This window comes from Verticillium dahliae, genomic scaffold, assembly GCF_000150675.1.
Source record: "Verticillium dahliae VdLs.17 supercont1.2 genomic scaffold, whole genome shotgun sequence".
NCBI lineage: Eukaryota > Fungi > Ascomycota > Sordariomycetes > Glomerellales > Plectosphaerellaceae > Verticillium > Verticillium dahliae.
Genome location: NW_009276916.1, coordinates 742,895 through 770,038, shown reverse-complemented (window position 1 = coordinate 770,038; position 27,144 = coordinate 742,895). Strand labels below are relative to the sequence as shown.

Sequence of the window (27,144 nt, the reverse complement as noted above, 5' to 3'; positions counted from 1 at the left end):
GGTAGAAGAGACTGTTCTTTGTTGGATGTCTTGATGGGTAAGTAGGAGATGTGTAAGTCGAGATGTCTTCTATTTGACCTGTCTCTCATCAGTCGCTCTGTTTCTTCTTATACTTTGTCGACTCCTTCACATCGCACAGCGTCTAAGGACAGAGGCTCAAGTTGACGTAGGTAGGCAGGCTGGCAGGCTGGCCTGGATGACGAGCAGTCAACCGGCGCTATCTACAAACCCCGGGATCAGTGTCACCAAGACATCACTCATGCTCGTCAGATGCTATCTCCAGACCCAGCCAGATCGTGCCGTGGTCGTAAGCAACATTGTTGTTGGAGGGGAGCCGTTGCATAGCATTGGCGACGCTGACACATTGTTCGGCGATAGACAAGGCTGGCCTGCAGGACGCTCGTACGATGCACAGCATTGCTTGCCTGAAGGGCTGCGATGGGGCTGGGAGCCAAAGACCTATCACCGATGATCAGGTTGGAGGTCGAAGTTACATGGTGCCACCGGATTTACGCGGTGGTCACAGCTTCCCTCCGAGCAAGGTGAGCAAGGTGAGCAAGGTGAGCAAGGTGAGCAAGGTGAGCAAGGTGAGCAGTGTGGAGAAGAGGAGGGGTATTGTGGCTCGATCAGACTTGGCATCAGTGACTGGCCCGCTGCTCGGACGCCAAACCTCCGCTGAGGGCCAATTGAATGAAACAATGCCATGCCTGATCGCTGCCACCTGGTCCTCCCTTGAACCACAGCTGTCCTCACCCCAAACCTTTCGCGCAGCTGCTGGCTACCGGCGATACGCAGCATGATCCCGGAAACACCATCTCTTCCGCTATCATGGGCTTCTTCACCGAGAGGCGACTGTCCGTTCGGGTAGGGTGCATTCTCCTGGCCCTCGCCGCCCTGTTGAGCCCCACGCATGCTTACACCGAACTGCCTGATGATGCCCTGCGCGGCATCCCTTCGGGTGGCGACGGCTTCGATATCAAGTCGGGATCACTCCTGGCGCCCATTCTGATCCCACGCGTCCCGGGCACGCCTGGTTCCTTCAAAGCGCAGGAGCACTTTGTCAGCTTCTTCAAAACCAAGCTGCCCGAATGGCGCATCGAGTGGCACAACTCGACGGCGAAGACGCCTGCAACAGGCGACAAGGACATTCCCTTTACCAACCTCATCTTCGTACGCGATCCGCCCTGGGCCAAAGTTGGCGACGTCGGCCGGTTGACGCTCGTGGCCCACTACGACAGTCTGTACAAGCCTGACGGGTTTATCGGCGCCATCGACAGCGCTGCGCCGTGCGCCATGCTGATGCAGACAGCCCTCGGCATCGAGGAGGCCCTCGCGAAGAAGTGGAAGGCCATGCAGGATTCTGGAGATGCCGGCATGGGATTGGAGGAGGAGGTCGGGGTGCAGATCCTCCTCCTCGACGGAGAAGAGGCATGGGTGCGATGGACCGCTGAAGACTCCCTCTATGGTTCGAGGTAAGGCACCCTTTCTCGCATCACAGGCTCCGATTGACCTCGCTGGCATGAGGCTGACAAGATGCAGAGCGCTGGCCGAGTCGTGGGAGACGCAAGTCCACCCCGCCATGTCGACGTACAAAAGTCCGATCAACTCGATCAGCCTCTTCCTGCTGCTCGACCTGCTCGGCGCCAAGAACCCTCGCATACCTTCGTACTTTCCGACAACCCATTGGGCGTACCAGAACATGGCCAAAATCGAGGGCCGCATGAGGAAGCTTGGGATCATCGAGTCTACAGACTCCCAGCCCTTTCTGCCTGAGTCGCACAAAGAACACAGCCAGTTTCGTCGTGGCTTTGTCGAGGATGACCACGTTCCGTTCATGGCGCGCGGTGTCGAGATCCTGCACATGATCCCTACGCCCTTCCCGCCACAGTGGCACAAGATGGAGGATGACGGCGAGCACCTAGATATCCCCACAGTGCGTGACTGGACGAGAATCGTCACGGCGTTCACTGCCGAGTGGCTGGACATTGCAGAGTATCTTCCGAAGAAGACGGAGAAGCAGCTCAAGCGTGAGACGACGGAGACGGCCAAGACGGAATTGTGACAATGACAGACGGGTCAATAACCCATCTGTCATGCGCACGACGGGCGCTGTACATATGGGATGAGTATTCATACAATGCACAAAGACAATATAAGATCTGCTTTCCGTGCTCTGTACCGCATCCGACACGGCTGTGCATGCATAGCCAGCTGCCAAACACAAAGGTCTTGCTCTTGCTTGGCCCTCAGATCACTTCTTCATGACTTGTCAGTAACTGTGCGAGAGCCGTGTTCGAATGGACATGCACTGTGATGACGAACCATCAATTGCCGGCCCGTGCACCAGCTGCAGGGGCCAGTCGGATAACGAAAGCTGTCCAGTGTCAACGTAGCCTCCCCCTCGTGAAGTGAAGCAGCTCTCCAGCGAGCGTCAACCACATCGAAATCAGCAACCATGCGCTTCCTTCACTCGCTCACCCCCGCGCTCGCGCTCCTATGCGCCGGTGCCGCCCAGGCAGCTTCTTCCTGGGGATTTGACGACGCGTCAGTTTCCATTCTTCGCAAGCCCGAGGCTGTTAAGGAGACGTAAGTGCCTACTCTGAAGAGGAGAGAGCTCGAAGCTTGAGGGGGAGGAAGAAGACGGTGGTGCAATTGAGCCGCGCTAACTTGCTGGCCGTGCAGACTGAGCCCCAAGGGTCTCCTGAAGACGCCCATCACTCTCGGTGCGAAGGAATCCATCAAGATCGCCTTGACGACCAAGGAGAATGGCAAGGCCAAGCGCCCGCACCAGGCCTTCCTGATCCTCCGTGACACCGCCACCGGACTTGAGGCCCCTTTCCCCCTCAGTGTCAAGGAGAATGGCAAGGGTACCGTCGAGATTGTGCGTTGAAAAAAGGTGTTCATCTCGTCCGGCCGCGCGTTTACTGACAGTACTTGCAGGCCCAGAAGGACCTCCCCATCCAGCACAGCATCACCCCCGAGCACCTGGAGGCGTACATCGTCATCGGCTCTTTCGGTTCCTCCGCCGCCATCGAGTCGCCGCTCTTCAACCTCGAGATTGACCGCAACCCCGACGACCTGCGTCCTCTCTCCTACGAGGCACCCCTCCGCTACGGCAAGCTCAACGAGCAGACCCACCACTACCGCAAGCACGACACGAGCCCCAACATTCTCCTGAGTCTGATCGGCCTCGGCCTCGTCGTGGCCACCTACCCCGCGCTCCTCGCCGCTGTGAGTCCAACCATACCATGACAAGCTCCGCTGGGGGTTAGAATGCCATGCTGACCATCCTGACAGTGGGGCTACTTTGGTGCCAACCTCAACCATGCCCAGCAGGCCCTGAGCAAGGCTCCCGTCGCCCACGCGACCTTCTTTGGCTCCATCATCGCCATGGAGGGCGTCTTTGTCGCCTATCACATTGGCTGGAAGCTGCTCCACATCCTGCCCATCGTCGGCGTCGTGGGTACCGTCACCTTCCTGTCGGGCGTCAAGGCTCTGAGCGAGGTGCAGGGCCGACGCCTTGCCGGTCTCAGGCAATGAGCTCGCACCGTCGCAGACCTGGTGAGATGATTCACAGCTACTTCATGCAATTCGTCGCACGGTAGCGGTCCTCGATGGTGTCGCGAGAGGCCGTTACGAAGGGCATCAAGTGTCTTTCCGGGCCGTGATGGGCGTCTGATCACTGGAGGCGGGGGAAAAAAAAGTCACTTTGATTTTTGTACAATACGGTTCTCATGAACTAGACGGGATGGCTAGAGAGATGATCCAGGACCAATGGAACTAAAAAAATAACGAACATGACCTTGAACTTCGGTATCCGAAGAAGATGCGAACTCGTAAAACAAACGAGAAGATAGCTTGCTCGGAACCAACACAACGCCTCCCCCATCCTGTCCCCCTACCGCCATCACAGACGCCCGTTCTTCTCATCCAACGCCTGGCGGGTATCTTCCTGCTCGTAAGGCGGCGGCACATCCCCGTCCGTCAACCCGCGCTCCTGGCCCTCCGCCTCCTGCCGCCTCGGCGCGCTCACGCGGCGCACGCCGTACGCCTGCCACGCCATGGTGGGATACCCGCCGACCGACGCGGTGGGCTGCACGACGATGCCGGCCGGGCAGCAGCAGTGGCCGCGCCGGGCGACGCGGCGCGCGCACCGCCTGTCCTTGCGCTCCTGCTTGCGCTCGTAGCGGGTTGCGAGCGAGGGGACGACGGCGCAGATGGAGCAGTCGCGCGGGCACGGGGTGCTGTGGGCGCTGCCTTGCTGGTGGTGTGTTGTTGTCTGGTCTTCTGGGTTGGCGGTGGCGGAGGAGGAAGACTTGGTCTTGGAGCTGTGGACGAGGGTTGACACGAGACTGGCGACGAGACCGACGACCATTTTTGGGGAACGTGGGTGGTTGAAAGAACTGGATGGTGTTTGGCTTGATTGGTACGATCAAAGTCAAGTTTCGCAGGTTGCAGATGGCTCTGGTGGAAGTGGAGGATATGGGTGTTGATGAATGGGAATGCGATGCTGATGATGTGAAAGCTGTCTACATGGTGAGCGATCTTCTACCCTACTTATAACAAATAGCCCCTCCGTGTCTACCTTTGGTGTCTATCGTCTATGATGCTGCGCCTTCATGACGGCCATGCCGTGTGCGCTACTCTCCCCTCCTGCTCCTAGGCACATGTCCCAAAAGGGAAGACGATTCGAGTCTCAAAAAGGAACATGATTCGAAGCTGCGCACACGCTTCTCTCGGCCCAACGCTTGCCGGCGCTTGAGAGACGAAAGGTGTGGACGCCCTCGTCAAGCCACGCCGATCGCCTTTGGGGGGAGAGCTTTGCGTGGGCGCCCGGCTACTCGGTGCCGAGAGAGGTGAGAGCTCCATTGCGCACGCTAGGCAGGCTGGTCGTCGCTCTCGCACGCCTGACCAATGGGTGAATTGGTTGACGGCGGCAGTGCTGACCATCAGCTTTGTAGGCGTTGCGATGCCCTCTTGATTTTCTTGGGTGCCTAGTTGATCGGATGTGCCCTGATTGTTGATGCGCTGTTCTGGAAAAAGTCGTTCAGCTCTCTGGGTGCAGGTCGTGGTCGCAGGCCACGAGCTCCCACCAAGCTCGCATCAACGCCATGCCGCCATTCTGCGTCTCGGCTGTGCGGCCTCTGCCCCTATCGTTCGGGTCGCGCGTCGTTGACGTCTCGTGTCGTTTGCGGAGTTCCTGTCGCGTGTCAAGGGGCAGGCCATCTGTTGACCCCATTACCATCTGATCTGGCTGCACGGGGGCCGTCGTGCTCGAACCCTTGCCTGGCGTCCTGCGAGCCTCTCCGTCTGGTGCCCAAATTTCGTCGGGGTTGCCCTTGACCCAGAGAGGTTCGTGTGGGATACCGTGATTGCGGTAGTCTGTCGCGTTGGGCTCGTCGTGAGGAACCCCGTCTGTCTCCACCGTCGGCAAGACGTTATTGAAGAGACCTGCTCCCCACCATGCGCCGAATCGTCCCTCGCCATCCCTTGCCAAGAGAGCTGCTCGGGCGTTGTGTGCCACCCAGCCCGAATAGCTCCGGCATGCCGTCCTATGGGCGGTCGTGATCCTGTCATGGGCCTCATGGTCAATTTCCATGTCCTGTCCCGGCTCCGGTGGCTGGATGGCTTCGCAAAAGGTCACAAAGTGATGAAAGAAGATGCCCTTGAACGTCTGTCCGTCCTGCGAACAGGTGCCGCTGGCATCGCATCCATCTTCGAGCACGCCACCTCTGCCGAGACCTCTCCAGGGAGGCAGGCGTCCGTAGGGAAGCTTGCGAAGGTCATCGACGGGTTTGTCGTGGCGGAGATCCCAGCCCGACGCCCTGATGACGGACTGGATGAGCCTGTGACCGTCCTCGAGGTACGAGGGGCTGCCGGTGGCGGTCCAGAGCCCTCGCTGACCGGTGAGCAGGATACCCTGGTTGTACGTGAAGACCATTTCGCTGCGCGCATCGCACTTCTTGTCGCCCTGCGGCCTCGAGATGTGGAAGCCGTCGACGAAGAGGCCGTCCTCGTTCCGCATGTTGACGTTGGCCAGCCACTTGTAGCCCTCGATGGCGGCGGCCAGGTACTTGGGCTCGCGCGTGGCGCCGAGCTGGAAGCGCCCGTTGATCCACGGCGCCGTGTTGTTGTCGCCCGGAAACCAGAGATACATGGACACGGACGCGGCGATCCAGAGCTCGTTTGTCACGGCATTCTTGTACGGCGCCAGCCGAGGGTCCCAGACCATGCCCCCGCCACAGAGGTTGTTGTCCCACCCGCGCGAGGCCGAGTCCCAGAAGATCCTCGCGCGGTGCGCAAAAGCCGGGACCCAGAAGTGGCCGTACCACGGGCTCTTCCGCAGAGCGTCCCCCAGGTCTTCGTTGACGATGCTGCTGGGGTCTCTGGGAGGATAGTGCAGGGTGGAGTGTACGTGAACAAACTTGATGGCGTCGACCCAGCCGAGGACGACCCAGAGAATGTCATCGTAGGCCTGATGATACGTCAGCAGTACGTTCTTGCGACTTGAGGGTGCCTGATCATGAACATGAAAAGACCGAAAAAAAATGACCTGATGGCGGATGGCGACATCATCCTGGCCGAAATAGGACGCCACGAGTTGCGTGAAATACGAGTCAATGAGGTTCCTCTCCGACCCCTTGTCGTCCTTGCGAAGAAAGTCAATGGCCGAGAAGGCCCGTGACAGGGTCGTCAGCATGCCCGACAGCATGGTCTCCATGACGGCCACGGTCCAGTCGATGGCTTCCGGCCAGGTCCCTTGGGCCGGCATGAAGAAGTCGCTCTGCATGACGGTGAGGGCCTCAAAGGCATATTCCAGGGCCTCGGTATCGATGTCAGAGCCATTGACGGACTGCAGAAGCGGCAGCGGGTAGTCAATGAACGACACTGTCCGGCTTGGGTCGCAATCCAGGGGCGCATTCGTGGCGTTGATGAATACTGGGCAGTATGTCTCGTGTTTAGGAATGGTCGCGTTGGCCAAGACGTTCGCTGCGACACTGGATAGCACGAGCACAGCGGAATTCAGGCGCACCATGGCGAGGAGACCGTAAACCAGCTATGACAACCCCGTGAAGGATGTCAGAGTGCAGTCTGAAGTGGGAAGTGCAGCGAGAATACTGGTTCGGGAGCGTCAACCAGGTTGTAGCATGAGTCGTGAATTCGTTATCAGCAAGCCTCTAGAACGTCATGAGTTTGATTGCGCAGAGCAGCAAACGTATGGGTCTCGTCTGTTCCCTCGGTTCAAGAGAAGAAAACATGTCCATGTCACGGAATAGTGAAGAAGGTCCCATGTTGGCAAGTGGAGGCTTGGGCGATCACGACCAGCACTTGGGATTCAGCAAAGGAAGTCCTCGCACCTTCCAAATGGCCAAGCTTGGCGAGACGTTGCGCAGGCTGTGGCTCCACCAGCCCATGGCGTGTACTTTGTAGTGGGCAAGTAGCGGGCAGGTAGCGGGCAGGTAGCGGGCAGCAGGCTCCAGGTAGATGTCTCAGGCGGGGCGATTGGCGGGATGGCTAGCGGTGGCTGGTGTGTGTGCCAGGTGTGTGCCAGGTGTGACAGCACTGGTGGGGACGCACCCCCCATATGTTTACTTGCGAAAGTAAACAAACCAACATGCCCTACCCTTGCTGGTTCGCTCGCTCATCTCAGAACGCTCATTCCTCGACATCGCGTCCTGTTCTCGCGAAGCTCTCGACCTTCAGAGCAGTTGCACGCGTTTTTTTTTTTCTTCCCCCCCTACTTGCTATTTCCGTGTGAATAGCATCTAGCTTTACATCAATTGCTCGTCTCGAGAGAAGACCAGCAATATCATCACGGCGACGCGTCCCTCACGCATCTTTGACCTTGTTGCCCGCCCACACACACGCACCATCATCCTCACCGAATAACATCTACAACCACGACCACGACCACGATCGCGACCGCGTCCGCAAGACGTGGCAAGGCAGCCATGGCCTCCAACGCACTTGACATTCAATACAAGTCCCGCATGCTTAGGGAGCGAGCGGCGAAGAAGCTGCACCCGTGGAACTCTCCCCCATCATCCACGGGGTCCCACGGCACCATTACCATGTCTTCTGTCATGTCCGATCCCGACGGCGAGTCTACGCGCAAGCTTAACGAGGATATTGCTCGCGTTACTGGCCCGAGATTCGACCTTGAGGCCGCACACAGAAAGTGGCCCGAACACTACGGCGCCCCCGCCACGAAGCACAATGCGCAGTCGCTTCGCGCCAAGGAGAACATGCCGCCCAGATTCAACCCCGACTACATGGACGATTCCACACAAGACGCCTGGCAAGACTCGAAACGCACACGTGCCGAGATGCAACCTCGCGTCGACAACGAATCCGACCTCTCGTCCACCATATCCAAATCCCCCGCCCGCCTCGCCATCCGGCCAGAGATGGCCCGCTTCGCCCACCAGACGCGCACCCAGAGCCCTCTCTCCCGAGCACACCTGCGCCACTCCTCGGGCAGCCAGCCAGCCCCGTCCGAAGCACCTCTGCAAGACCGCATCAGCCAGATGCGGAGATCTCACACCTCGTCCGCCCTGCCGCGCCACAGCGAGCCGGCGCCCGCCGTTGCCGAGACCAACTTGTCGAAGCACACGCCGCAGAACCTCAACGCGATCCGCAAACTGTTCCCTTCCCCCTCCACCACCGACAGCCCGGCGCGCAACAACGGCACCATGCAGTCTTTCGTCATGCCTGACATCTCCCACCTCAACGACGTTGTCTCTGGAAATCTCCGCCTCGGCGGCATCAAGAACGGCGTCCCTGTTTTTGTCAAGCATGGCCGCGTACAGAACCGCGACAACCGCCCGGTGAACGACCATGCCGAAGTCGACGGCCTTGCCATTCCCGAGGACGAGGGCAAGATTTTCGTCTCCATGGATATGATTCGCGAAGAGATTGAGAACCTCCAGCAGCACGACGACATGGTGCAGAAGTACGCCGACGACCTGCAAGGCGAAGTGGACTTTCTGTCCAAGGAGGTCAAACGTCTGAAGTCTCGCAAGTCCATCGATAGTGCTTTGGGTTCTCGCAGCGGCTCGGAGCCCGAAACGGCTGCGCACGAGCAGCTGGTCACCGAGAAGCTTGGTAACCATGTCTGGACCCAACGTGATGAATCAAAAATGGCTAACACGCACCAGTTCTGGAATCGCAAGTCAACTCGCTGCAGACCCGACTCGACCAGATGACCCAGAAGATGGGGGTCAACGACGTGGAGAACAACACCCTATCCCTGGAGCGGGACCGGGCTCTGAAGAAACTGCAACAGGCTTGCGAGAACATTGGCGAACTCATGGACAAGCTTGACGCTCGCGAGAAGGAGCTGAACGAGACGCAAAAGAAGCTCGACGAGACGCTCCAGCTGCAAACCACTCAGAACGTGGCCCCGTCTTCGGGCGAAACGCAAAAGCACCAAGTCGATGCGCTCCAGCTGGAGAACAAGTCTCTTCGGGCCGAGAACAGCACCCTTCGCCGCGACCAGCAGGCTCTGCAAGACGAGGTGGAGTCGCTGCGAGCCGACAACAACTCGTTGCGTCGGGAGCAAGAGTCTCTGGTGGCCGAGAACCGATCACTCCGAACCAATGCTCGTTCCCTGATGTCTGAGAACGAGGAGTTCCGCGAAAACGCCAACACTGCGCAGCAAGAACTGAACGCGGCGCGTGAGGAGGTGGACGCGCTGCAGCAGGACATGGACGCTGTGGACCAGGAGAAGATCACTCTGAAGGAAGACAATGATAGCCTCGTGCGCCACAACGAGAAGTACTTTGAGGAGAACAAGATGCTTCGCCGCGAGAACAGCGGCTTCGAGCGCAGCATTCACGACCTGCACGACGAGAATGTGCGGCTCAAGGAAGAAATCGAGTTTCTTAAGCAGCAGCTGGATCATTGTCGACCACTTGGCAAAGGCGACAACTTCTCCGCCCGTCTTGGCCACGACGACGAAGAGGAGGACGGCGACGAGGAGAACATGACCTCGGCCTTCTTTGTTCCTGACATTACCATTGATGAGAACTCGATCGTCGACGCGACCACCGAAAGCAACAAGGCGCCGCCTGACATGCCGACACAGAGCCAGAGGCCATTTGAGATTCCAGAGATCGATGGGCCGACAGAGGGAAGTCTTGCTGATCCCGAGAACACATTTGACACACGTGCCATGAAGAGCCGAAAAGACGCAACACAACAAAAGGATATGACAACCCAAGGCCAGAAAGTCGCCTTTTCGCTTCCCGAGAACGCACAGAACAGCAAGACAACCGCACAAGGCGCGAACCGCAGCAGCAAGAGGCGGACGGCAGCCCAACGCAGCGCTGCGAAAGGCGGGCTCGTGGCTGATGCCGATGCATACATGACCCAGGAGAGCACCCAGGACCTGACGCAAAACCTCTCCATCACCTTTGAGCCAAAGGCCAAGTCCCGCAAGGAGATGACCACCCGGTCTGAACACACACGGGAACACGCTGTTACGATGACCCAGAACATGACGGGCCAGAGCCAGAAGGTGACGTCGGCCAAGTCTTCTTTGAAGCCCTCTCACAACAAGTCGACAACTGTCGATATGACGAGTCGCAGTCGCAAGGAGGAACGCCCATCGGAGACCCGAGCCAACTGTCCTGCGCTGTCTGCGAACGCGCGTCGTGTGTTAGACGATCTTTGCGAGCACAAGTGTAAGAACTGTGTCGTTTGCAGCAGGATCACAGGACACCGCGGCACAGTCAGCTTGAAAGAAGCGACCGAGGGCAAGAAGCGTATCCACGTTCCCAAGCCGATCCCTGCCACGGAGCAGGTGCAGCAGCTCGAAGGCTACACCGAAGAGCCGACGATGCGGCCTTCGCAGCATCCCGGCCAAGCTTTGGCCATGGTCATCAAGGGTCTCAAGGACGAGGCGGAACACCTCAAGATGGAGTTCTCCAGGCTGCAAGCGCGTTACAATGACCTCAATTCGGCGCTCGGCCGTACGGCGCGCAAGGACCTGGCGTCGCGTATGAGGGAGATGCTCAAGAGGCTCGAGGTCAAGAACGACCAGATCTACGCGCTGTACGACGTTCTCGAGGGGCAGAAACAGGCGGATCAAGCCATGCCGGAGGAGGAGCTTGAGATGACCATCTTCAGCATAACGGGCTTGAGCCTCCGAGAAGCCAGCCAGAACTTCACTCTGGATAGTGTTGCGATATGAGAGGACGGGTTGCCTAGGCGTTTTTGACTTGACTTTCGGGGGAATCGGTCTGGAGGTTAGGAATTAGGGACTGCATGGCGTTAGGTATTTTATATTTGTTTTCTTACATCCGGGCATTGGATCAGCAGGCTGCCAGGTTTGTAGCCGCACGGAACGTTGCGATGTCGAGCTCTGTCGCTCGATTATCCCAGACGTGAAGGTTCCTGTAAATACTAGGAGTACTGCGCCTGTCGACGGTTATTATGAAGCATCAATGGAAATCCATGCCAGCAGACTTTGAACGATTCGTGACGGGATGCATTGCTATTACCAGGTGCCTCTCTCTCTCTCTCTCTCTGCCCGCCGGAACGGGCCCTCCAAAGTCCGGCGGGTCGCACAGGGCGGGTGGGGCACGGCACCACCAGCTGCTGCCAGGCACGGTCGAATTGAGCTACTGCTTGCGCCCATCAACATTGCGACCTCAACCTCTGCCACCTTGAAATCTCACGACACCTGCGCTTCCACCCGTCACACCTCGATCCGAGCCCGCCGTAGAGCAAAAACAGACCCGGACGCGCAAATCTCTCAACCTCGCCCCACGAACCACCGTCACAATGGCCGACGTCGAGATGGACATTGACGAGCAGCCCCAGCAGCAGCAGCAGGAGGGGGAGACGGACACCCAGCAGCAGCAGGCCCACGACGACGGCCAGGCGCCCCCGCGCAATGAGTCGCAGATGCAGACGCACGGCCGCGCGACCGCCGTCCGCTCGATCGAGGGCTGGATCGTCATCGTGACCAACGTCCACGAGGAGGCCGACGAGGAGGCCCTGCACGACATGTTTGGCGAGTACGGCGAGATCAAGAACCTGCACCTGCCCCTCGACCGGCGGAGCGGCTACGTCAAGGTGAGGATGGTCTTCTGTTGACGCCCCTCTATTCGCTGTATCCTTCAGAAGAGCGAGCGGGAGAGAGAGAGAGAATGACTACTGACCACCCCCGCGATCACAGGGTTACGCCCTCATCGAGTACGCCACGCTCGCCGAGGCCCGCGCCGCTATTGACGACGCGCACAAGGCCAAGCTGCTCGACCAGACCATCAGCGTCGACTTCGCCTTTGTGCGACCCCCGCCAGGGAAAGAACAGCGACCGCCACGGCGGCGGCGGCAGCGGCGGAGGAGGCGGCGGCAGGGCTCGCGCCCAGAACCGCGGGAGGGGGAGGAGCCGAAGCCGCAGCAGGACACCGGGCGTCGCTGCCGGGGCCGACAAGGCGGCGGACGTCGATGCCGAGTAAACCTCCAACGTCCGCTCGCGTGAAGCCTAGCCGAGTTCAGACATTTGCAAGAAAGAAGGAAAAAGCAGATGATGATGAAGAGGAACAGAACACGGAGAGAAGACAGAGAGGATGAGTTGAAAAATGGAGGACCGGCACAAGTCTTCCGGACTGCGCCTTCTTGGTCCTGGAGCAGCACGTATCCTCTACGAGACGGGGGTGGGGGAGTTGGATACGTGTCTGAGCCGACATGTACAACATGTCGGCGCGTGATAGCACATTCACAAGGTATGTCCTGAGGCAACGACACGACTGACGGCGGGGTTCTTGTGTGGACTAACATGGATTTGCAGATTGCACCGTCTTTTGCGACTGCCCAGTGAGACTTGATGTGTGTAAGAACTGGACAGCAAGAGGCCTAGGTAAGTCGTTGTTTAATGAGAGAGGCTCACGTGCAGATCATGAACGGCCACCCGGGAAAACCAACGATTTTGATGCCCTAGGTTGGAGGTTGCGTTCATTTCGAAACCGACTTTGCCATATCCGAGTCCCATGGTGACATGCCGGCCCAATCGATGCGCTCTTCGTTTAGCATTGGTGATCTGGCGACCTCGAACAACTAGATGTTTCAACTTGGCGGTTCTGGTTCTTCTCCTGCCGCACACTTCTTATGTACGTAGCTCAGCAGCAGGTGTACGCAGCATCCACGCATCAGGCACCCAGACTGGCCTTTCGTGTTCTCCCTTTCACAACGCTTCAAGAAAGTAAATCATATTGTCTCGGTTCATATGCCCCAGGTGTATGAGGTATGCAATGGGAGCTACCGCTGTCTAGCTTGCCGAACCAACCGCTCCTCGTATGCTACCTTCCAGATGCCCAACACCCTCTGATCGATGCAAAACTCCTGTCCCTAATCGTGCGTTTTTTCAATCCTCGTTACCAAGCCTTGATATCTCCTCTTTGAACGTCCAGCGTCCTCGTCTGGCGTATCATAATACTCCTCATACTCAATCTCGTCGTGCTTCCCTGAGCCTGGTTGCGTCTGAAAGTGCTGTGGAGGTGGTACATGCGCTTGCGGGAAGCCGCCCGCCCGGCTAGATGACGGCTGTGAAAGTCCAGCACGGGTCATCATAGGCTGTTGTTGCTGACTCGTGTGATGATGATGCTGGCGCTGAACTGGCTGTCCATACTGTTGCTGCTGCTGTTGTTGAGGAGGGGGCGCCTGGTGGTGGTAATGCTGCTGAGCCGGCGGCTGTGGGCCCCGTGCTACTGGCCCCCACTGTCCTCCATCCCCACGGCCCCCAAGATACTCCTGGCTCGCGGGCACAGAGCTCGACTGTTGGGGGCTGACTGGACCACCACCCGTTTGCTGCTTCTTTCTAAAGCTCAGCAATCGTTTGAAGGCCGATGGAGCTGGCTGCTGCACCACTGGAGGCGTTTCGTCCTTGGAATCTTCCCAGAACAAACGTGGCACAAGTAGACGATATGGCACTGTGATACCGGCTGGGTCTCGAGGATTCACCTCTACATTGAGACAGATGTCAAGGCCGCCTTCAAGATCAATGTCATGTGCTCCAGCAACTCCCTTTCCCGTCTGGTTCCTCCTCAGCCCCGTAGGCGTTCGATGGAATGGTCTGATCGGCACGGGCGGCTCAGGTGGTGCGTCTTCTTGGTAACCTTGCGGGTACAGCTGTTGCTGATGTGGCGGCTTAGGAGGACGAGGAGGTGCCCTGGCCGTAAAGTAGTCCTCGTCACCAGGCTGGAACTCATCATGTCGATCATCAAATTGAGGCCGTCCGCCTCCACGAAGGACTAGACCTCTCTGCTGCCTAGGCGGCGAAGGAGGTCGGCGAGGATCATCGTACTGGTAGAAGTCGGCTTCCCCGTCAGCCTGGCCCCATTGGCCATTGATTCCGCCATCATCCGGTCGTGATATACTGGGACGCCGGTTAAAGAACTTGCGAGGACTGAAGTCATCCCGGGTCAGTGACATGGTGCGAGTAAGTTGACCGGGTCGCGCAGTGTCTTGCCCTGCGGATGAGCTGCGCCTCGAAAACCTGCGGAACAGTCCACCAGACTTCTCGCCTGTGATGGGCGGCCGGGATTCGCGTTGTTGCGGTGCGTCAGGACGGTATTGAGGGCCACGAGTCTTGGTCAGGCGCCGCATAACACCCCCGTTGCTGTCTTTTCTTGCGAGAGGAGAACTGGGGCTTCCGTCGTGGTTTGAAAGAGGAGGCGTCGGTGGTGGTGTCATCCCTGGCTTCCACTCGCGGATAGAGCACCAGTTGCGGTGTGGAAGCAGATGCTTGTTGTTCCTCGGCTTTCCATCTACGCCGTGCGAGAACATGGGGATCATGGACTCGTCAGTGTTCTCGTCAAAGTGATGCACCTTGTTACGCTTGTTGAGAACATCAGCAAGCATATTCGGCGGTGGCGTGTTAGCGATTGCTGAGGAGATAATGTTCGGCATGTAGCGGAAATCCTTGTGCTTCGGAAGACTGATCTTGGGGTTGGTGTAGAATTGTCCCACGGCGGCAAGGTGAACGTCGCCACTGAGAATTGTGATCCGCACTGATTTGTCTGCAGCCAGATCCTGCAAGTCTTCGATGACCACACTCCTCTCTTTCTTGTGGTTGCGGGCTGTCCAGTGATCGTTCAAATCGTCCAACACCTCAACACCGCCGTCGATGCGGTTGAGTGCGTTCCCAAGCAAACCAAGCTTACCCATGGCTTTGACAGGATCCATGATCCGAGAAGTGAGGCTACATAAAGTCAGCACGGGATCGACTGGTGTAAGCAGTCACTAAACTTACATGTTCTCAAGCCACACCATTCTTGGGTAAGCAATGGGCACTCCAAGTAGCACCAACAGATGCTCCGTTGTGCCACTCTTGACTTCTGCATAGCAGCGATCCATGATCAGTTTCCAGGATCCCTCGCTGATAACATCATCCTCAGTCCTCTCGGTGCGGGCATCGACGGCTAATAGCGCAACCTTGGAGCCCAAAGACGTAAAAAGGCTGCGACTAAGCTCGTTGATGTACGGCCCAGGCTTCTCGCCAAGGAGCCAGCTCGGTTCCGTGGATGGGGTTTCGACAGGGATGCTCTGATGCTGGAATAACATGTAGTACTTGAATGCAACAGCACCTAAACCGGAGAAGCACGGCGAGTTCTGGTCATGGTGCGGGTATGAACCGTAGCCGTCCGAAATGTCATGGTCATCCCACATGTTGATCATGGGAATTTGCGAGTTGGCGAGCCCAAAGAGACCTTGCGAGAACCACATACAGTACCGCTCGAGGTAGAGCGATTCAAGCTCGTTCTGCATTGCCGGTGTGAAAGGCGCGTTGTGCTTTTGTAGGGGGTTCCGAATGTCCAACCAGTCATTGAAAAGGTCGCTTTGGCCTATCAGGCAGTCGTTGTAGACCTGGTCACCGCCTCCAATCATGACGTGGAAAGGGTTTGTCTGGTGATTGTTAAGAACGTCTCGCCACATAGGGTCAGGGCCGCTCAGGTCATTGGGGTTAACACTCATGCTGAAGCCATTGCAGCTGTGGAACATAATGTTCATCGACTGCCCCTTGGCAGGAACCCAAAATCCTAGAGCAGGACCTCTGTTGATCCGGTAGGCGATGCGCTGCTGCTTCGCGCCGAGCTCGACCTCAATGTTGAAGCGCCAGAAGGTGTAACCCCTCTCAGCATGCAAACGGAATCCTCGTACATCTTTGTACTTTGATGCTCTTTCGCCATCCAGTTTGGCGCGGGCGCGCCGACTGGTGTATGAGAGATCTACGGCACCCTCGGCTACAGGGTAGTCGGGAGGGCTTCTCAAAGTCTCGAAGAGACCCTCGTCTGTTTCGTCCCTGGAGAGGTCTTTGGCTTCCTCAAGATGCTCCACCGGGCGAACGTACAATGTCTCTCCTCTCCTTCCTAGCTTCGGTAACCCTGCTATCGGGTCAACGTACTCAGGGGCTAGTGGTTGTTCGCCCGAGATCTCATGGGGAGGCGGAGGCAACAGCTCTATCGGTTGAACGAACAGGCGAAGTGTAGGAGAAATTTCGTATGACGACTGGGAGTCTTGTGTCACAATCATGACCGTGCCTCTCCAAATCTCTCTATCCGCAGGAGCAGCTTTGGTTGAGCGACCGACCAAGCCCTTCTCATGTCGAATACCGCAGTAGCGCAGAAGTGGACCACATTTGAGGTGCAGAGATGGCTTAAACCTAGTGGGCGCTGTAGTCATGAGTAAGCGTATGCTGGCAGAAGACGTGCGAAGATACTCACCTGTTGTTTCGTCGTACTCGCCGTCGAATGCTTCAGCTTTGCGTGGCCTCGAATTAACACTAGACCGCCTCCTCGTGTTGTCGCCTTCCCACCACGGCGTGGTTTTATCAATCACCGGAAGCTGTTCCTGACTGAGGTCGAGTAGCGAGCCTCCAAGAAGGCCAGTCGTGCTTTTCTGCCACTCATTAAGCCATTGAGGCGGTAGGTACAATCCGCGACCAGGGCTCATATGCTCCTTCTTTCGGTAGATCATGTTCGAGACATGGTGACCGCGCTCATCGTCGGAGGAGTTGTAATCGCTGTCCTCGTTCCGTCGCTGTCGCCGAGCATCTGCGTACCGCCCGGTCTGGAGCGCAACAGCTGGTGCTCCATCTACAGGTACTGGTTCACGCTGGGGAACCTCGTATTGATCGAATGATTGTCTCCTGACTGTGGGTGCAGTAGACCTGCGTTGAACCCCGCCCATGTCGATGCCGATCAATCTCGCAGCCTTACTTGGTACGCCGGCCCGCTCGACCTGCTCGGAGGGGATACTGGGATCTCGAGGGTACTGTTGGCCCTGTAAAGAGCCTGATCGCTGCACTGAGCCTGCGCTACCGCCTATAGCAGCGGCTGACCTGTCCATGGCGAGATTTCGCGTATCAGCGTTGCTGTATTGCTGCTCCGCCTGCTGCCTTACCCTGAACCACGGATCGCCAGGCTTTTCCTTCTTCAACTTGTTGCTACCGGTTCTGGTGAGAGAGAAGCCGCCGCCGGGTGTCGTGACTGGCGGCATTGAGAGCGGACTGGCCTCGTTTTGGTTCCTCAGGTTGCTGCTGGGCAACCGCAGGTCATCCTTCTGCGCTCGATCACGGAAACTGAGATTGCGCTGAGGGATTCCTGAATTGTGTTCCTGAGTTTGGTGCACATCGGGGTACGCGGGCTCGGAAGGTCTACGGTTTTGCTGAGAGGCGGTAGACTGATACTTTCCGTCTTCTGGGGCACTTTGAGGAAGATATCCTCGGGAGCCTGCGGCTGCCGGGGCTGCCGCGACAGCGTTTACCTGTGGAGGACCACGAGGCGGGGTGTCTTCATAAATGTCTGGGTCCCGATCGTTGCTGAATCGGACTTGCTGTGGTTGCTGTACTAGGGCTTGCTGTGGTTGTGGCCTGGGCTGTCGGGGCTGCGTTCGTTGCGCGATCGGCTGCAGCAACTTTGGATCGGCATTCGCTTTCGCTCGTACCCTCTGTTCAGCGGCTTCCATGCGAGCACGCTTCTCCTCCTTGCTGAGCACAGTCTCGAGATGCTGGAGGGGCGAGCGGATGTCTGTAGAGACCTTCCGACCAGTTGGTATCCTGGTGGGCTGGTTGGCAGAATCCAATGCTTCCCCAGCACCATTGAGGGGTACAGTGTTCGTCGCCGAGGATTTCCTCCTCCCATGTCGGGCATCTCTGGGCGGACCAGCCGGGCGTGAGGCTCCTTGTGAACGCTCAGTGCGCGGGTAGTTTTGCTGGCCATCCGCCTTGTAGTAGGCCTCGGGCTCCATGTCGTCGATATCGACGGGAGGGACGTTTTGACGCTGGGGTGCCAGAGGTCCGGCAGGTTGGACGCTCTGGGTGTACGGCTGACGATAGCTCACGGGAGGAGCTCGAGGGACGTCAGGCGCAGCAGGTGGCGTGGGTCCAACTGTCCTGTCGATCTGTTCTTCGTTCTTCAAGCTTCGACGGCGCTGTCGCTTCTCGGCAAACTCGTCGGCGTATTCAGACGAGCCGTAGGGTAGGGTTGGAGGCCGCGGCGCCAGTCCTTGCGGTGCGAAGCTTGACCTCGTAGGTGAGACAAAGGGGCTCAAGGTAGACTCGGTGGGAGCTTCAGTATAGCCAGTGCGTGCTGTCTGGACTGAGGCGCGGTCTCGTCGAGGTTGTTGTTGGGGGGCACTCGAGCTAGAGAAGGGATCCATGTGGTTTAGCGGTGGCTGGTCGTTGAGGACCTGATCATCACCAGAGACGCGGCGGGCGGTACTTGGACCCTTGGGCAAGGCGCCCCAGTAGGGAGTGGCCATGTGCTCTGGAGATGGCTGGGTGGCAGGATTGGGCATGGATCCCGAGTATGAGAGAGAAGTAGGTGATTGGGTCGGTGGATTTGCAGATTGGGCGTACAGAGGTCAGTCCATGAGGGCCGAATGAGCCCTAGACGGTCTGCAGGAGAAGCGTGGAAGAATGGCCCGGCCTACGAGGCGACATGCAGCTTCCCATGGCCCAGGCGAGGCGGAGCAAGTGTGCTGAGAAGTGAGCCAATGCGGTGCAGACACATGCGAAGCGATGGAGATAGGACGTAAAGAGGATATCTATCGTAGGAGTAATATTTGCTAAGTATGATGATCGCCGACAGGACGGGGGCGCCAAGCAAACGACTCGAAGCAAAAGGGTTGGAAAAGCAATAAGGTCCGGCGGTACGGTCAGACGGCGTCGTCTGTATAAGGAAGAGGCTGGTCACCGGGAAGAAGTATAGGAAGCTTGCAGGGAAAAGAGCGAGGTTGACGCCAGGCTGGGCTGCGCGCTACGCCGTCATTGTTCGTTTGAAGCGCGAAGAGCAGGCACCCTGGCAGAAAAGAACAGGGAAGGCAGCTGACCAGGGCAGTTCCTGCCGGAGCTTGGGTAATGAGTTTGGGGAGGAAGGGGGAGGGGGGGGGGGGGGGGGGGAGCTGGCAAGGAAACCAGGATCGGGAGCCAGGATCGTGACTAGGTAGGATCCAAGGGAAAAACCGACCCGGCCCCCACCGCGCGACGGCGCAGGTGGGCTGGGGCACAGGCTCCGTTGACGCTACAGAGCGGCAACGTGGGAAAAAGGAAAAAAAAAGCGGTCGGGACATCGACGGGAGCAAGCGTACCCAGCGCGGGCAGCTAGCCTCGCCCACTGACTACGCGACCCCTCCCCGCATTTTGTCTGGCCTAGATGCATTCTAGGCTATCAGCATGGCGAGCCAGAGGTTGCCATCTTGCTGCTCGTTACATTACGTCTTGATCGTTGGTTTTAGGTACGCTCAGCAGTTGATACACACAATGTTGGCACAAGCACGCATACGCGTGTCTAGGAGCTCGCACACCGCTGCAACCTAAGTGAAGTAAGATACCTACCTACCTAGGTGCCTTGGGCAAAGTACGCACTGACGCCTCAGCACTTCATCGGAGGTGGCATGACGACAAGCATAAGGCTCTTAGACACGTCACAGGCGCATGTACCGGGATTCTGATATCTCGCCCGTCCGCTCTGAGACCTGTCGATGGGGATGTCATCCAGGTATGTGGTAGTGTAACAGTCTGCTATATCGAGAGACATATTCTGCTTGTCCTCCCCGACGCACTGATAAACGCATGCACATAGGTTATCTTCGGCGATCATGGCATCTCTAAGAGACGGAACGACGCAGTAACACAATACAGCACTGCGAAGTACAGGGCCTGCACCCCTCGGCTGGCTCTACTGGGACAGGTCGGCTGTGGGCCCCAGCGCGCGCGCAGCGACGGTGAGATCCCCTAACACTGGCGTCGTCACCCCCCTGCTGCACGTCTTTCCCAGCCACCCGAGTTGTTGGTCGGGTTGTGTTTGAAAAGCCACCGTCACTAGCTTGCCGCTCGATGTCGCGCTCGAGGCGGCAGGAACAGAGGCTATCTGAGACTAGGTTGCTCAACCTTTTCCCGGAGCCCAAGCGACTGGAGTGCTCGCTGGCTGACCCCTTGGTCTTGGGCGTCACACTACTCAGAAAGCTCGTGACAGACACCTCTTGTTTCTGCAAGAGAATCGAATCATTGCCCTCTCCTCGAATTACCACAGCAGACTACACAACCTTTGCCTTCGCAAGCTGCTTCACATCGTGCTCATCAACTAACCCTGTGAGGCACTGAAATGAGCTGACTGTCTTGCGGGCGGTTCAGTCATGCACATGAAAGAAACAACCAAGACTTCGTGTAGTGCATGCTTCATAGCCTCAATTACTTCATCCATTGCGTGGTAAGACATAATTGTAGGTTCCATAGAGAAAAGATGCAAACGCCTGCTCCATTTCCAGCCTAGTGGCTGAGCACATGCAAGGACAACCCGATTACCCAACAGCGAGATGCCATCGTACAGAATACCCAGCAGAACGCGAATAGGCTGCTGCTTTCCCCCCTATTATCGTTGAAGGGCACACTTCCAGTTTGGTGGGGACATCAACCCTGCCGGCCACCTCCCAGTCTCTGCTTCTCATCTACAACCTCATCGTCACTGTCATCGCCAATGACATGTTGTTCTTCATCGTCACCGCTCCCCCGCCTCCGACCCTCGCGGGATCTTGACCGCTCCTGGTCATGGTAACCCTCACCCACAAACTCCTCCTCATCATCGCTGCCGCCTGCAAAGGCGTCGTACAGCTCACCGCCCCTGGTGCGGCGACCCTTGCCACCAGCGGCGGCACCCTTCTCGCCGCGGTTGAGGCCTTCGGATTCGTCCTCATTCAGGAGTTCGAATTCGTAGTCATCGCGGGGGCTGTTGCGCAGCTTGCGGCGGCGAGCGATAAAGAACCATATTCCAAGACCCGAGCAGAAAGCTACGATCAGCGCCAGGGCGCCATAGATCCAAACTTGAGCCTTGGTGGAGGCACCGAAAGACGGGAGCCAGGATATCCAGTTGCTGTTCGTCGGCGCCCCTTGAGCCCCTTGGGTGCCGGAGGGGGCAGATGCGCTTGTCTGCGCAGGTGTCGCGGCGCTGGTTTCCGTGGTAGCCTCAGCCGCAGCTGTCGTGGTCGTCTTGACCTTGGCCGGTCGGTCAGGGTGATCAGTCGGGTGCGCCTCCAGAGAACCTGTATCCTGAGGTGGGTGGCTGACAGAGGTCGTAGCTGCAGCCACGGTAGTCGTCTGGATCTTGGCGTGGTCGTTGTCGTCACTCTCCTCGGGCATTGGGAGTTTGGTAGCCTTCTTCTCGTCGATCGACTCGCCCCAAAGCTTGATGTGGAAGTCGATGAAGGTGCCCTGGTGCTGGTTGCTCACAGAGTCCTTGACGATAACAGTCCATTTCCCGATACCCTTTTCACCCCTAGAAACATATCAGCTTTCGATGCACGAGATTGGACCTATTGCACGGAGACATACCAGTGAGCCACGCTCATGAAGGTCCAGTCGATGTAGCCATTCGCATCCTTGTCATTCTTGCGGGTTGTCGCAATGTGGCTGACGATGCCATCCGGGCTGATCAGGTCCACGCTCAAGTCACCCCGCTGAGTGTGGTTAACATTCATGGTGACAGTAACGTGCTCCACGCGAGCCAAATTGGCCTGCTTGAGGGCATCAGAAGTGACCTCGTGGGAAACAGCTAGGCCATCCTTGCCTTGAGGGATGGCGGTGTTGACGTGAACCCAGGGCGAATAGTACCAGGCCTGGGCCTTGACCTTCTTCCAAATCTTGGCGGCCTCGACCATGGCGTAAGCATCAATCTTGCCGTAACCAAAAGTGTGGCTGAACTTCTTGCCGATGGTCGTATCCTGCCATTCCCCAGTGTCCAAGTTGATAGGCACAGCAGTATCCATGGCAAGCCACTGCATGTCTCTCCACGACAGGTCAGACCTCGCAGAAAGAACCAGAGCATAGACTCCAGCACCAATGGGAGCGGCCGCCGATGTACCTCCATGTGCGTCGGTGCACGCATCTGGGCCGACGTCGGTGGTGTGCTGGATTGTCAGTTAGCAAAAGCAGACCCGACGCAGTGGGCACAACATACGATAGAATCGCCGGCACCGCTGCTGTATGTCACAACCATTTGCGCGGAGCACTTCTCGGAGTAGTATGGGTGCTGACCGGTGCGGTCAACGGCACCAACCGTAATGCTGTAGATCGAGTTTGTGTAGCCGTCAAAGTTACAGTTGTCCTCCTTGGCTGCTCCGTTGCCGCTGGCGAAGACATAGATGGAGCCAAGACCGTTGCGTCCATCCTGGATGCCCTTGAGCATGGCGCGCTTGATCAAGATTCCGGGCGCGTCCATGGAGCGACCGTCGTCAGGTGGGCCCCACGAGCAAGAGTAAATATCGTTGTGCTGATAGTCATAGGTCATAGCCACGGCCTCGTCAGCGTCCGAAATGAGCTTGCTCAGAATACGCAGCCCGGCGATCTTGGAATCGTAGGCGACACCGACACCGCAGACGTCATTTTTCGCGGCAGAAACCTCGCCAGCGCACCTTGTGCCATGCCTGTCGTCGGCCAGGGTAGGCTTCGGCTCATCCCTGTGATCGTTGAAGTCGTAGGAACCGGCAGCATAGTAGTTGGGTTTCAAGTCGCCGCTATACATGTCAAGGCCGTCGTCGACGATGGCCACGGTCGCGTTTTGGCCGGTGATGCCCCCCATCCAGACACCAGTCACATTGATGTCGTGGCCCTTCTGAACCGGGTTGAAAAGATGCCACTGCACGTCGAAGATGGGGTCGTTGATTCCCAACGTCTTCATGAGCTGCTGCTGCTGCTGCGCGAGAGCAGCGTCGACCTCCTGCCGCACAACAGCCGGTTGTGGCTCCGGCTTCATGACGGGCGGCGGCGCCCTTTTCTCCCACGGTGCACGTGGGACTTGTCTCTGTGCAAAGCGAACACCATCGAGGATATCGAATCCGTCGAGGTCGCGCTTCCTTCTTCGACTCGCCTGGATCTCGGGCTTGACAACATCATGCACTGCCCTTTTCCCAGCAAAGATGTGGTGGCCGTCGAGGCCGCTCAGCTCTCCCTCGTGCCTCAGGCCTAGGCGCTCTGCGACGAGATGCGGGGCCGTGGAAGAGTCGAGTTCGAGGACATAGTAGTCGTTGGTTTCGTAGTTTCGAGGCGTATGCTTTGCGCCGGCCGCAGCGGCAGCCAGGCCAAGAAGGCCGATGGCAGCTGTAACCTTCATGGTGGGTGTTCGGGGTATAGACACGAAAGCCTCTCCAACTAGGAAGAGATTCTGTGGTCGGGAGAAGTGAAAAGGAGATCTGTTCTCGAGGCCTAAGACATAGGAGGAGATCTATCGCAAATCAATGCCGAGTAAGGTCAAAGGAATGAATCGGTCGTAGTATGTCGCTGGATGGTATGCTGTCAGTATGAAGTCGAGGTTGCTGTGCACGCGCGTCTCAAGAATGCGCCGAAAGGGATGAGCAGTGAATGGCGAACAGGGGAGAGCAATCAAAGAGATCGCTGATGACAGATGGGAAAAGAAGGTTGGTAGAAAGTTGCGGCTATGCTGGAGAAGGCGCAAGTCTGACAAGGCGTCGGGTTTGGGAGGGGGCGATCTACTGAATCCTCAGGGGGGGCTGAAGGACATCAGATTGCCATGCAGTGCAATTGACGTACCTTGAGCAGAACTAGTCGCACCAAAGATGGCCTACCGAACAGGCGAACGGCAAGGCTTCAATAGTCAATCGAAGATGTACGCTTCCAAATCCAAGGCGGATGGTGAGAGAGGCAAGTCTTGAAATGCCGAAAACATGGGTCAGGTTGATGTCGCTGTCGTGGCCTTCTGGAAACGCAAGATGAAGACAAGGCAAGTGTCCCGAATGGGAAGGCGGCCGAAACGAGGAATCCACGTCCAGCTGTTTCACGGCCTGTGCTCGCGTCCTATGCTGCTGGGCTGGCCCAGTCCATAAGGGTTCACGAGGGAGGTCTGGGTGGATCAACACCTACCAAGATAATGATGCGCACAGCCCAACCATTACCTAACCTTAGACGGGCGAGGGAGGTCGACATAGGTACTTTTGCGTACAGAAGTACCTAGATTTACCACGGACCACTCTAAGTTTTACCTTTGTTGCCTGGTCTCCTAATAAGGTGCCGAAGCAGCCTTCGGCACGAGAGAAATGGTGGTTACGAAGCTGTTGGATCGAGATTGGTCGTGTTATCCCTCTGCCTGCTCTGGCACGAAGCACTACGCCTGCGTCAACAGTTCCGCGTAAGACACTTTCAGCCCAGCTTCTAATAATAACGGTGATACACACCGAGCTAGCTTCAGTCCTACATGTACAGTTCCCTTACGCAAGGCAGAATGGTGGTCTCGTGTACTTTTCGGCTGGCACTTATTAATTAGGACGGCAATCACGCAGGACGGTATTAACAGCAATGAACCCTTTCCAAGCAGCCTGTCGAATCTTCCCGGTCGCCCACTTCTCTACCTTGACTAAGTCTTCAAAGTAAACACTGCATTGCCCTTACAACAGTTGCCTGCCTGGTGGTTCCGGTCCATCGGTGGGCTGTGTGACGCCTTGCTTCTCCATGTCCCGCACATACTGCTCCCAAATACTAGTCACCTTGCCATAGTAGTCAATATGTGCGTCCGCGAGGCCTCCCAATTGCAACTTGAACTCAGCCCGCTTGATGCGCTCGAAGTCGTTGATCTCTTTGACAACCTCATTGTCGAAACCCTCGCTCGTTCTCTTGGCCAGCTCGATGGCACCGGTGAGGTCGTCGATCTTGCGCTCAAGCTTGACCCGTCGCTCGCGACGCGCCTGTTCGTGGTCGACACCACGGACATCTTCGAACTTGCGCGTGATGAATCCGCTTGCACCAGACAGTCCAGAGCCCCCGTGACCTGACAAGGCACCGTCTCGTTCCGCGGTGGCCTTGTTAAGGTACTCGACGAGTGATTCGAAGTCGACCTGCTTCTGTTCGCGCGCCTTAAGAAGGCTCTTCAGCGCCATGCTATACGCTTGCATATCTCTCAGACTACCGAGGTAGTCCTGGTCTGTGATGTCCCTGAGATCCCGTGTGCCGTGGGCAGTATCTTCGATAGACGCTGCAAAATGATGTACTGCCGTCTCGACACCAGGTTCAAGAAGGATGAGTTTTTGGAACTGCTCAGCCAGGTCTCGCTGATCGGTCTCGATATCGTTCTCCCTACGGGCGACTCGGGCCACAATCTTCTCAATCTGCACCAGATCTTCGTCGAGTTTGTCGCTCCGCTCTCGAACCTCGATGAAGCGCTTGTCGGGCTTGTGGACCTTGGAGAATGCTGTCATGAACGACTCAGTCAGGTTGTCAAACACGCCGTTGTTGGCGCCATCGCTACTCTGAGAACCCCGTGAGCCTCGAGAGCGCATGGTTGCGTTCCATTCTTGGCTCTCCAGAAATATGTGCAGTATATCAGCTCGGCGAAGTACAGGGTGCAGAGATAGTCGGGCGAGGAATCGCTGTAGAGAGTGCGCTCGGCGGTTGGTAAAGTCGGGCCCGAAGCGGTCCCCTCGGACATATTCCATGCGCTGCTTGTCGGGTAGTGGAGGGACGGCTGCGGTAGGGTAGTCTTTGCTCAGTTGCTTAAACAGGAAGACGAAATCTGTGAACCTGCGACGAACATTGCTCGTCGACTTTTGGAAGGCTGGGAAGGTGGACTAGGCATATGGTCAGCGCTTGCGCTCAGCGCTTAGAAAGCGCATCGTCAATCGACGCGGTTGCTCGGACTCCAAACATACATAAGTAGATATGAGATACGATACGAAGACGTCCTTAGACCCTTCATTTTCTTTCAACGGCTGCGAGACAGTGCATTCGAGCACCTCCTCGCCCAATCCAGCGTCAAGGTGGTTGGCCTCTTGTCCTTGGTAGCCATTGCTGTCAGGCGCATCACCCGCAGGAGGAGCCTGCGATTGAGACGGTGGTCTTTCAGCCGCGCGCTCACTATTCCAGGACACGCTTGAGAAGTCCTCCTGCTCAATTCGTGCCATCGTGTCGAAGGTAGTCGTTCCAGGCGGTAACGGTGGGGCTAATGCGTGTTCACCTTGGGATGAGGATGACGTTCGGCGTCGCCGGAGAGTTGCTCGTGATGCGAGAAAATGCGTCGGGACAGGTAGAGCATGTGTCGCAAAAGTATGACGGAGTAAGATTTACGTAGCTAGTACCAGACGAACGCTTGACTCGAGGTGTCTGGTTGCGAACTTGCAGTGGTAGCTGCCTGTTGGCCGTTCCTAGGACAGTGACGACGCTACCTTAACCCGCAAGGACAGCTCGAAGCACTGACGCTCCGCTCTGCAGGCCTATTCCGGGCCTTACCCCCCATTGACCCAGATAGATGAGTACATCGCGCCACAACATTGCGCATCGATTTTCACAGCATAGAAGATGTTTGAACCTTGCAGACTTACTCTACATTGTTCCAAGAAGTTCTAATTTTCATCCAAAGAATTTTGGTAGGATCAAATGGCTCCGGTGTTGGAAGTCTTGTAATCTTAGCCTGCTGCCAAAGGTACTCCGCTATCTCCAGCCATTCGCCCCTGTACTTCTCATTCTCCCTTGGACCTATGACGAAAGCTTCCAGATGCGCCGATGGTGGGCAGCGCACTGGGGTCGCTGCGAAGACTCTACATGGCATTGAATTTGTTGGCTTGCCGTTTGCACACTTAGAGAGCGAAAAACTGAGATTGGGCCCCTAAGAACAAAGGCTGTCTGTTGTTGATACATTT

At 57.3% G+C, this 27,144-nt stretch overlaps 9 protein-coding genes across 9 annotated transcripts; 4 read left to right on the top strand and 5 right to left on the bottom strand.

Annotated features, from left to right (window-relative positions):
- Positions 1–713: 713 nt before the first annotated feature.
- Positions 714–2,062, top strand: VDAG_01050 (glutaminyl-peptide cyclotransferase; the record flags this gene model as incomplete). Its single annotated transcript, XM_009649936.1, has 2 exons — positions 714–1,472; positions 1,540–2,062. Exons 1-2 carry the CDS (start codon positions 829–831, stop codon positions 2,060–2,062), a joined length of 1,167 nt encoding a protein of 388 aa, XP_009648231.1. The 5' UTR covers positions 714–828.
- Positions 2,063–2,455: 393 nt separating this feature from the next.
- VDAG_01049 (uncharacterized protein) lies at positions 2,456–3,540 on the top strand (the record flags this gene model as incomplete). The annotated part of the gene is made up of 4 exons (XM_009649935.1): positions 2,456–2,586; positions 2,683–2,881; positions 2,941–3,231; positions 3,298–3,540. The coding sequence occupies 4 exons, from the start codon at positions 2,456–2,458 to the stop codon at positions 3,538–3,540; spliced, it is 864 nt and encodes a 287-aa protein (XP_009648230.1).
- A 367-nt stretch (positions 3,541–3,907) lies between these two features.
- Positions 3,908–4,375, bottom strand: VDAG_01048 (uncharacterized protein; the record flags this gene model as incomplete). The annotated part of the gene is made up of 1 exon (XM_009649934.1): positions 3,908–4,375. The coding sequence occupies one exon, from the start codon at positions 4,373–4,375 to the stop codon at positions 3,908–3,910; it is 468 nt and encodes a 155-aa protein (XP_009648229.1).
- Positions 4,376–5,047: 672 nt separating this feature from the next.
- On the bottom strand, positions 5,048–7,036 carry VDAG_01047 (uncharacterized protein; the record flags this gene model as incomplete). Its single annotated transcript, XM_009649933.1, has 2 exons — positions 5,048–6,475; positions 6,554–7,036. The coding sequence occupies 2 exons, from the start codon at positions 7,034–7,036 to the stop codon at positions 5,048–5,050; spliced, it is 1,911 nt and encodes a 636-aa protein (XP_009648228.1).
- A 916-nt stretch (positions 7,037–7,952) lies between these two features.
- VDAG_01046 (uncharacterized protein) lies at positions 7,953–11,194 on the top strand (the record flags this gene model as incomplete). Its single annotated transcript, XM_009649932.1, has 2 exons — positions 7,953–9,105; positions 9,159–11,194. 2 exons carry the CDS (start codon positions 7,953–7,955, stop codon positions 11,192–11,194), a joined length of 3,189 nt encoding a protein of 1,062 aa, XP_009648227.1.
- Positions 11,195–11,787: 593 nt separating this feature from the next.
- VDAG_01045 (RNA-binding protein 8A) lies at positions 11,788–12,467 on the top strand (the record flags this gene model as incomplete). Its single annotated transcript, XM_009649931.1, has 2 exons — positions 11,788–12,081; positions 12,309–12,467. 2 exons carry the CDS (start codon positions 11,788–11,790, stop codon positions 12,465–12,467), a joined length of 453 nt encoding a protein of 150 aa, XP_009648226.1.
- An 889-nt stretch (positions 12,468–13,356) lies between these two features.
- On the bottom strand, positions 13,357–18,768 carry VDAG_01044 (uncharacterized protein; the record flags this gene model as incomplete). Its single annotated transcript, XM_009649930.1, has 6 exons — positions 13,357–14,413; positions 14,504–15,208; positions 15,260–16,309; positions 16,412–16,679; positions 16,731–17,159; positions 17,226–18,768. The coding sequence occupies 6 exons, from the start codon at positions 18,766–18,768 to the stop codon at positions 13,357–13,359; spliced, it is 5,052 nt and encodes a 1,683-aa protein (XP_009648225.1).
- Positions 18,769–20,917: 2,149 nt separating this feature from the next.
- On the bottom strand, positions 20,918–23,612 carry VDAG_01043 (KEX1 protease; the record flags this gene model as incomplete). Its single annotated transcript, XM_009649929.1, has 3 exons — positions 20,918–21,779; positions 21,836–22,410; positions 22,461–23,612. 3 exons carry the CDS (start codon positions 23,610–23,612, stop codon positions 20,918–20,920), a joined length of 2,589 nt encoding a protein of 862 aa, XP_009648224.1.
- A 1,288-nt stretch (positions 23,613–24,900) lies between these two features.
- VDAG_01042 (uncharacterized protein) lies at positions 24,901–26,409 on the bottom strand (the record flags this gene model as incomplete). Its single annotated transcript, XM_009649928.1, has 2 exons — positions 24,901–26,076; positions 26,158–26,409. 2 exons carry the CDS (start codon positions 26,407–26,409, stop codon positions 24,901–24,903), a joined length of 1,428 nt encoding a protein of 475 aa, XP_009648223.1.
- Between the last annotated feature and the right edge of the window lie 735 nt (positions 26,410–27,144).